Source organism: Myotis brandtii, unplaced genomic scaffold, assembly GCF_000412655.1.
Source record: "Myotis brandtii unplaced genomic scaffold, ASM41265v1 scaffold284, whole genome shotgun sequence".
NCBI classification, from domain to species: Eukaryota; Metazoa; Chordata; class Mammalia; order Chiroptera; family Vespertilionidae; genus Myotis; species Myotis brandtii.
This window is the reverse complement of record NW_005360846.1, coordinates 536,597-545,494: the sequence shown is the minus strand read 5'-3', so window position 1 is coordinate 545,494 and position 8,898 is coordinate 536,597. Positions and strand designations below refer to the sequence as shown.

General features: G+C 59.4%; 1 protein-coding gene across 1 annotated transcript in view; it reads right to left on the bottom strand.

Moving 5' to 3' along the window:
- Positions 1 to 7,447, bottom strand: part of ATP2A3 (ATPase, Ca++ transporting, ubiquitous) — a 35,140-nt gene extending 27,693 nt beyond the window's left edge. The window contains exons 1-9 of the mRNA XM_014541958.1: positions 7,367 to 7,447; positions 7,094 to 7,176; positions 5,559 to 5,663; positions 5,253 to 5,391; positions 4,883 to 4,963; positions 4,708 to 4,793; positions 2,304 to 2,768; positions 577 to 665; positions 388 to 490 (exon numbers count right to left, since the gene is read on the bottom strand). Coding sequence (XP_014397444.1) covers positions 388 to 490; positions 577 to 665; positions 2,304 to 2,768; positions 4,708 to 4,793; positions 4,883 to 4,963; positions 5,253 to 5,391; positions 5,559 to 5,630 — 1,035 coding nt within the window. The 5' untranslated portion in view covers positions 5,631 to 5,663; positions 7,094 to 7,176; positions 7,367 to 7,447. The remainder of the gene's footprint in view (positions 1 to 387; positions 491 to 576; positions 666 to 2,303; positions 2,769 to 4,707; positions 4,794 to 4,882; positions 4,964 to 5,252; positions 5,392 to 5,558; positions 5,664 to 7,093; positions 7,177 to 7,366) is intronic.
- Between the last annotated feature and the right edge of the window lie 1,451 nt (positions 7,448 to 8,898).

Here is an 8,898-nt window from a genome sequence, read left to right as displayed (position 1 = left end):
TCAGCCTGGCATTGGGCCTGGCCCGGTGTGGCCTCCTGCCAGCTACTGGGAGGGGCGCTCACGCCTAAACCACTTCAGGCTGTTGTGGTCTGTTCGCCTTTTCTGGGCTGTGCCTTCTGCTTTAAACACCCTCCCTGGCCCTGCAGCCCCTTACATTACAGTCCCCGACAGTCCTAGAGCCCTGGGGCAGGGTTCCAAATCCAGTTGAGAAAGAGGAAGGGGTGGCAGTTGAGGGGGGGGTGTGTGTGTAGGGGTGGCAGTGCTCCTGGGGTGTGGCACTCCAAAACGGCCGGTGCCACCAATCCTGGGAGCTTTGCGACCCTGGGAGAAGGCTCTGTCCTGGGAGCTTGGACACCAGGGAGACCATAAAACGGAGTCGCGGCCCACCTCGTTGTAGTCCAGGGCGGAGTCGTTGCACAGGGCACAGATGGTCGCCAGCTCCACCAGCCCATCGAACTGCCCACAGCGCACCGGCTGTTCTCCCTGCAGCCTGAGGAGCCGGGCGGTCAGCACCAGGGCCCTGGACCTGCCCACCAGGAAGCCCCGCCCACCCACCGCCCCTCGCCCAGCACTCACACTTCGCCCTCTGGGGTGTAGGTGGTGCCGGAGATGGTGAACTCGTGCAGACGGCACGCGCCAGCTTCTGCCTCAGCTACCACGAACATCTGAGGATGGGGAGCACGGGGGCCTGCTGAGGTGAGCCCTCACCTCCCTCCGCCCTGGCAGCCAGTCTGAACAAAGCCTGGCCCCAGGTTGGGGTCCTGTGGGTCCCCATTGGAGCCACCGGCCTTCCCTCCCACAGGCTCACAGAGGTGCTGTGTATAGTACAGAGTCCAGGCTGAGGCGGGACCTCTGCTCTGCCCGGGTGTGTAGTTCTGACTCGTCCCTTTGCTCTTGACCCCTGGGGGTTTACGGCAGACACTTCAATGTTCTGGGGCCCGCTGGTGCCATAAGGGAGGTGTGAGCTGGGGCAGGAACCTGGGTCCTGCCATCCTGCAGTGTGACCCCCCCCCCCCCCCCCAGGCTGAGCACTGAGCCTGTTTCTCCACCAGTGACTTGGAGAGAAAGTGGGATCAGCGTCCAGCTGCCCCTTCTCTCCCTTCAAGGGGAGGGGTTCCTAGCCTCTAAGGGAGAAAACCCACAGCCTGTTCCGGGGCACAGGCCCCTCCTGCCCAAAGGTGTCCACACACAGTGAGCTCCCGCCCCAAAACCCTGCTGGGTCCCCCAGCCCCTGCCTGTGCCTCTCAGAGATGGGGGCTCTCCCTGCCCTGGGCAGCCCACTCCCTGCCTGCCAGCCAGCTCTGCCAGGGAGACAGACTTGCTTCCTGGAAACTGCCTCGCTGCACATTCCCATACCCATGGCCAGCCCAGCACCCAGCAGGTGCTCAACAAATGCCCCTTCCCTCCCGCTCCCCTCCCTGCTCCCGGGGCAGCCCTCCAGCCAGCACAGCCCTAAGAAGTCAGGTTTCTCAGCCATCGCCCAGCACGCAAGGCCTCTACGACTGCCCTGTCCTGTGCTTCTCAGCCAAGGACACTGTTCAATGAAGTCCCACTAGGGATTTTAGCAGGTCAGGGGCTGCCCAGCAGTCAGGCCGCGGGTGCCCCCTCCCCTGCGGCGGCCTCTGATGGGCTTCCATAGGGGTTTGAAGTCTCAGACACAGAGCCTGGATTTCCAAGGCCCAGTGGGCAGGTTGTGGGAGCAGAGGTGGGACAGGAGTGCTGCAGGGGAGGGGGGGAACCTGAGACAGGTGGGAAATCCACAACCTTCACCATCACCTCACCCACCCGTCTGCCCTCTGCACCTGCCAGAGTCTCAGCCAGCATCCCTGGAGCATGTGGGCAGCAGGGCCAGGATCTGGGATCGAATTCCAGGGAATGAATAATTCCTGCCCTGGCTCTTCCCAGGACACTGGAGCTGGCGGATCTGATGACAGGCGTTGACCATAGGGAGTCATGGCGGAGCAGGATAGAACCTGGGTCCAGGCCCGGTGTGGCTCAGATGCCTCAAGGCTGTACTTGACCCTCTCCTGTGTCTTTTATAGCGACCGGGCAGGGCTGACATACCCACGCTTCAGATGAGGAAACTGAGGTTCGCAGGCGGGCAATGACCTGCCTAGTGACACATGTCCAGCCAGATTCTGCTGCTCTGCCCCACGGACACCTGACTCTGTTCCCCACCAGGGGGCACCCTACCGGTTCTCTCCTCCACCCCCGGCCACAAAGGAGCCAGGGAGCGACCCAGAGCGGAGCAGAGCATCACTGAGCAACACCAGTGGGACCCCAAGCTGGCCCGGGACACTCACCCGACAGACAGACATCTGATTGGTGGTGAGCGTGCCCGTCTTGTCGGAGCAGATGACGGAGGTGCAGCCCAGGGTCTCCACGGAGGGCAGACTCCGCACGATGGCGTTCTTGCGTGCCATGCGCCGTGTGCCCAGCGCCAGGCATGTAGTGATGACAGCCGGGAGGCCCTCGGGGATGGCGGCCACAGCCAGGGCCACGGCAATCTTGAAGTAGTACACAGCACCTCGGAGCCAGGAGCCGCCATGCGCCGGGTCGGCGAAGTGGCCGATGTTGATGACCCACACGGCCACGCAGATGACGGAGATGGCGTGGGACAGCTGTCGCCCAAACTCATCCAGTTTCTGCTGCAGCGGCGTCCGCTCTGGCTCCACGGCCGCCATTTGGCTCCGGATCTTACCCAGCTCCGTGCACAGGCCGGTGGCCACGGCCACACCCACTGCCTTGCCCGAGGCGATGTTGGTGCCCTGGCCAGGAGTGAGGGAAGAGCTGTTGAGCACCAGGGAAAGGGCCCAGGACCCCTGCTCCTTCAGGGCCGGGCTCGTATCCCCCGCGTGGCTCTCTTTCTCCATGTTGCTTAGAGCCCCTGGACTCACGCAGCTGTACAGTGTTGAGTTATTGCTGCCATCTACGAAGGCAGGGGCTTGGTTCAGCACCATATCCCCAGTGCCTACCCTGGGGCCTGGCACAGAGGAAGTTCCAGGCCAATATTTTAAAAACTATGTTTTTATTTATTTCAGAGCGAGGAAGGGAGAGGGAGAGAGAGATAGAAACATCAATGATGAGAGAAAATCATCGATCACCTGCCTCCTGCACACCCACTACTGGGGATCACTCTGACCGGGAACCGAACCATGGCCTCCTGGGTTATGGGTTGACGCTCAACCACTGAGCCACACCTCCTGGGCGCCAGGCCAATATTGACAGTATAATCAACCAGCACAGCAGAGCACCAACCCATCAAAGTAAGATTCATAGACAACAAAGCAGCCACGCAGGAATGTGCCTGCCTGTGATCACAGGTAAACCACCCGTAAATATTTATGGACGAATCCGGAAAACTTGACCTTAAGTCCATCCATTTCCAAGGCCCGAGTCAAATCCTGGGCAGCCAGGACTTTAAGGGCCGGCCAGCCTTGAGCTTCCATGTCCTCTTCTGAAAAATGGTCCAACAGAGGCCCAAGGCAGCTGCTCCCGGAGGCTAAGAGCTCAGTACCCCTCAGACGGGTGACTGAGCTGAGGATGGAGCGAGGGGGATGCTGGTGGCAGCCTCAGCCTCTCTTCTGCCCTGAGCCATGCAGCCCCCGCCCCCCACTCGCAGGCCCTCAGCTGAGGAAATGACCTGCGGTTAGCCAGAGCAACCTCCTTACAGGCTCCTAGTGACGGCTGCTGATCCCTGAGCCTGCCCTCAGCGTCCCCTCCCACCTCAAGGCCTCCCTGCCTCGAGGCAGGGCACCGTCCCCAGGAAGAGCTCTGGGTGAAGATCATCTCCCACTGCTGCTCCCTTCCAGGGAGGCTCTCTAGCCCCTTATAACGTGGTGCCCTGGCCCTGTCCACCGACCTGAGCCATCCCTGTGGCTTCCATGCTCGGCTGCAGGCTGTTTCCGGGCAGCCTGAGAGCATCACTAGTTAAGTCCCTCTGAGCCCCAGGGGCAGGTCACTCCCAACAGGGTTGGACCCATCAATCTCCCTGAAAAGAGCCAGGGGGGCCTGGCATCATGATGTGGGGGGTGGGTTTGCTCCGAGGAGAAATGACTACTCCTGCCATCCTCCACCACTTTAGCAACCCTCTTCCTCTAGAGCAGTGGTTCTCAACCTTCCTAATGCCGCGACCCTTTGATACAGTTCCTCATGTTGTGGTGACCCCCAATTTCATTGTTACAAATTGAACATAATGAAAGCATAGCGATTAATCACAAAAACAATATGTAATTATATATGTGTTTTCCGATGGTCTTAGGTGACCCCTGTGAAAGGGTCGTTCGACCCCCAAAGGGGTCGTGACCCACAGGTTGAGAACCGCTGCTCTAGAACATTCTCCGTTGAATGACTATAGGCAAACTCGACCCCTCTCCAGTTTAAGGCAGGATAAACCTAGCAGGTAAGAGGAAAAGCTCTGGAGTCAGAATGTCTAAATTCACATCCCAGCTCTGCCAGTCACTGGCTGTGTGACCTTGGGCCACTTACTTAACATCTCTGTGCCTATTTCCTTGCTGGAAAATGCAGATAACCAAGGTGTTGTCTTGTGAAGATTAAATAAACGAACACAGGCACAGCTATTATTTTACTATGAACTTATATGTGTTGTCAATAATCGATGAGGTTCTTCCCTGTAGGGCTTTACCTGATCCATCTAAATGTTATTCTCTCTATTATCATTGTCCAGGCAAAGGCCCGCGGACTTACAGAAAACAGCATGTTCTTCTTGTCCTGGTTCACGGCTCTGGGATCTGGGATGGCATCTGTGTGCTTGGTCACGGACACGGACTCACCTGGTCACGGAATCGGAAATTAGAAGCCCCGTGTGAAGGCACCCCCAGGCCCTGACCCAGCCCCGCTCGGCACCGCCTCCGGGCCTCGCCTGTCAGGATGGACTGGTCCACTCTCAGCGTGGTGGACTTGATCTCCACGAGGCGGAGGTCAGCAGGCACTTTGTCTCCCACTGCGGAGGGAGAAAGGCTCGGCTGAGGGTGGCCTTGGGCACCACCCCCGGCCTCGGGTTCCTGGGAAGAGCCAGGAGGGCTCCCAGGACCCAAGGCTGGGGCTGGGAGGCAGGATCCCAGCTGTGACCCCTCAGGGGGGCCCTGTCCTCTGGCCTACGGTCTCACCTGTCCAACAGGGTTTGGGCCAAGAGCTTTGGAGAGATCTACATAGACAGCCAGAAAGACGGGGGCACTGAGAGGGATGGGCTCGCCAGCATCACCACCGAAGAGAAGAGGCCCCCAATGTACCCGCCACTTCCACGATGTCTCCGGGGACGATGTCCCGCGCGCGGATCCTCTGCACACCGGTCCGGTCGGAGCGCAGCACCTTGCCCATCTCGGGCTCGTACTCCTTCAGGGCCTCGATGGCACTCTCGGCGTTGCGTTCCTGCAGCACAGGGCGGGCGCGGTCTGTACTCCTGGCCCCAGCAGGCCCCCCTCTTGGAGGGACACCCTTGGGGCTTGGGCTGGAGCTGGAAGCAGAAGGGCCTGCAGGACTCCAGCACCAGGGAGAGGTCGCACCCAGCAGCCCAGCCCCGCCCCCACGTCTCCCACCTGCCACACGCCCACGACTGCGTTGGCCACAAGGATCAGCACGATGACCAGGGGCTCCACGAAGGCCGTCATGGTCTCCTCGCCCTCCTCGAACCAGGCCAGGACCTGCCGGGGTCAAAGCTGGTGAACTGGGGCTCTGCTGAGGGCCAGGGTCTGCTGACCACTTCCTTTGTGCCTGGGTCTCCTGTCTGCTCCCCTGCTTTGGGGGAAGATGCCCCTGGGGGCGTGGAGAGGGCTGCTCTGAGAAGGCCGAGGCGGACACGCAGCCTCTGTGGGTAGCGACCACCACAGCCCAGTCCCACCCGTCAGCTCTCAGGGACGTGGGCCAGTTGCACAGCTGGCAGCTGCAGGTCTCACTGTCTGCCTAGCTGAGGTTTTCCAAGCGTGGGGCCCCCACCCCCACGAGCAGCAGCGCCACCTGGGAACCTGTTAAAATGCGATTCTCGGGGTCCATCCCAGACCTCCGAGTCAGCAGCTGATCCTGCTTCAGGCTCCCGCCCGGAGGCCGGTGGCCAGACCCACATGATTCCAGCCAGAGCCCGGGCCTGAAGCAGGAGACCCGGTTCCAGTCTCATTCCCACCTCTCGGCCTAACTGGGAACTTGCCACTCCCCTCCACTGCCTCAGTGTGTCCGTCCGTACCAGCACCCTTTTCGGCTCAGCCATTTTAGGGTAGACTTTTTTCTCTGTAAGAGTCCTCAGTTTCCACAGGGACAGGGAGCGGCCAGGGGGGCTAGACACAGCTGGCTAGAGGGGAAGGGTCAGTCCCCCCAGGGCCCTGCTGCCCCTCCGCTCCAAGTCCCCAAGACCAGGTCTCCGCCCAGGCCCTGCTGGGCGCTGGATGGGAGCAGGAATCCCATCTACCCTCAGGGCAGCCATTGCCTGCATCACCCGTGGGTCTCTGCTGCTTAGTCCCCAATGACAACCACTGCCCCCCTCCCCACTCCATCCTGACCCCATAGCCCTGTGGGTCCAGGAGGGGTCCGGGCAGCGGGAAGGGGCGAGAGCAAAGGGATGCAGCAGCCCCGGGAGGTGGCAAGAGGTTACGGCCTCAAGTTTTCTGAGGGGCACAGGGAGCCACAGAAGGGGCCCTCAACCAGGGTGACTTCGTTTCCTGGGGACATTAGGCAACCTCTGGAGACTTGCTTGTCACAACAGGGGGTGCCACTGGATCTGGTGGGTGGAGGCCAGGGGCACTGCTAAATACTCTACGGTGCACAAGACAGCCCTCCAACAAAGATCAGCTGATCCAAATGTCAGTAGTGCTGAGGCTGAGAAACCCTGAGCTAAAATGGGAAGGGGCAGGGGCAGATGCTGGCAGCCAGGGCGGGACAGACGGGAGTGGGGTCCAGTGGGGGCTGCAAGGGTTCACAGGGGAAGCTGACCTCTGAGCAGGGCAGGGTGGGCAGGGGCCCAAGGATGCCAATAGCGGGGAGGACAGCCCCGTGTTCAGAGCCTGGGGCTTTGAGCACTGGCCCGGCCTGGCTCCCCGCCTCCCACCGGCTGCCTGATGCTGTGGGATGGGGCCCCACTTACAAAGGAGACCAGGGCGGCCAGCAGCAGGATGCGCACCAGAAGGTCCTCGAACTGCTCCAGCACCAGCTCCCACAGGGACTTCCCTGGGAACAGGAACACGGTGTGAGGCCTGGGCCCCTGACCAGCTGGCCTGCCCCCATTCAGAGCTGGGACAGCCTCGGAGACCGCCTGGCCTACCACCCCCCCACCAACGAGGGGAGGACACAACGTGACCATGAATGGCCCAAGAATGTCACCCAGTGGCCTTGCAGCCCGCCCTGGCACAAGCCTCACCTTCCTCGGTCGGGAGCTCTGTGGGATCCGGCAGCCGTGGGAGCCATGCGGAGGAGACAAGAGACGGTTGGGTTATGCAGTAGGCCCCTCCCTCTGTGCCCCCACGATGGTTTAGACATGCCCACGGCCCTCTGGAGTCACAGAATGGACTCCACGCCCCCCCGTGCCACACCCCCCCCCACTCTGGCTGAGGATGGTCTGGTGTGGTCTGGCTCCCCCAGGACAAGACCAGGCCAGGAGAGTCCTTCCGGAGCCTCCAGGCTAGCCCCTCCCCGAGTCACAGAGGGACCCCGAGGTCACAGCAAGTCAGCAGTTGCCCTGTGCGGCTCCTTCTCCATGGCTGCCCAGTCCTGATCAATGTCCCCCACCCCGACCCCTCGAATTTCCCCTACTTTGCCTCCTGATCATGTTCTCTTGGTACTCTTGGCTCTCTGGGGTCTCTCAAACATAAAGTTTCAGCCTGTAAAGGGACCTCCCAAAGCTCTCTAAATTTCATATTTTGTATTACTCCCAGTTATGTGGAAGAAATGAGATACATGGTTTCCCATGGGATTTGTCTAGGGATTAGAGCTCTGGCATTGACTTAGTTATATAATTTACTTATAACCCTTAGCTTGCAAGATATGTTACTTTGGCATTAATTTACTCTAGGGTAATCATATAATTTATTGTCCTGATATGCACTTTTGATAATGAATGGGAACACCATTAATATTACCTGGTACAAGAAGTATAAACCAATACTGTCCCGGGAAAGCTAGGTTTATGATCATCCTATGCCACACAAAGCTTGAATTTCTTCATCTTTAAAATGGGGAAAAATGATACTTTTTTCTTAGGTCATTGAACGACAAATAAGATAATGTGTTGTCTGACTTGGGGAAAAGACTTTTTCTTCTTCTCCACCTCCCCCTCCTCTTTCTCCTCCTCCTTCTTCTTCTTCTTCTCCTCCTCCTCCTCCTCCCCTTCTCCTCCTCCTCCTCCCCTTCTCCTCCTCCTCCTCCTCCTCCTCTTCCTTGACAGCAGTCTTCACATTGTCCACCTGTTTTGGGCTGGAGTGCCCGCCAATCATTTTCCCCCGTGGAAGCCCTCTCGCAGACCACCTGTTTGGAAGATCTGGGGCCTGCACCTGGCAGCCAAACCGTAAAGAGTATCAGGCAGCCCGTTATGGTTTGGCTGCAGGAATCCAGGAGGGAAACATATAACCTAAAAATACACTTTCTAGCATTTTCGCCAAAGTCCTATTTTAGGCAGCGGCTGACATTTTCCGTGGAAAATGTAATCTCCAGTGTCCTGCGTTGAGATTAAAATCAAACAGACGTGTTCCTCCTGATCTATTTAGCTGAAGTGAACAGGAAAGGCGGGGGAAGGGCCAGGCCTGGTTTCTGGGCCAATTCCCTAATGGAGGAGGGTCCTTGAGCGGTAGTCTCAGCCATGCCCACCTCGGCCGGAACAGCGCCAGCCTCGGGGCACACGTCAGCCTGCCTCTGCTGCGCTCTGCCCGGGAGACCCCTCACCCCCACCTCCGCGGG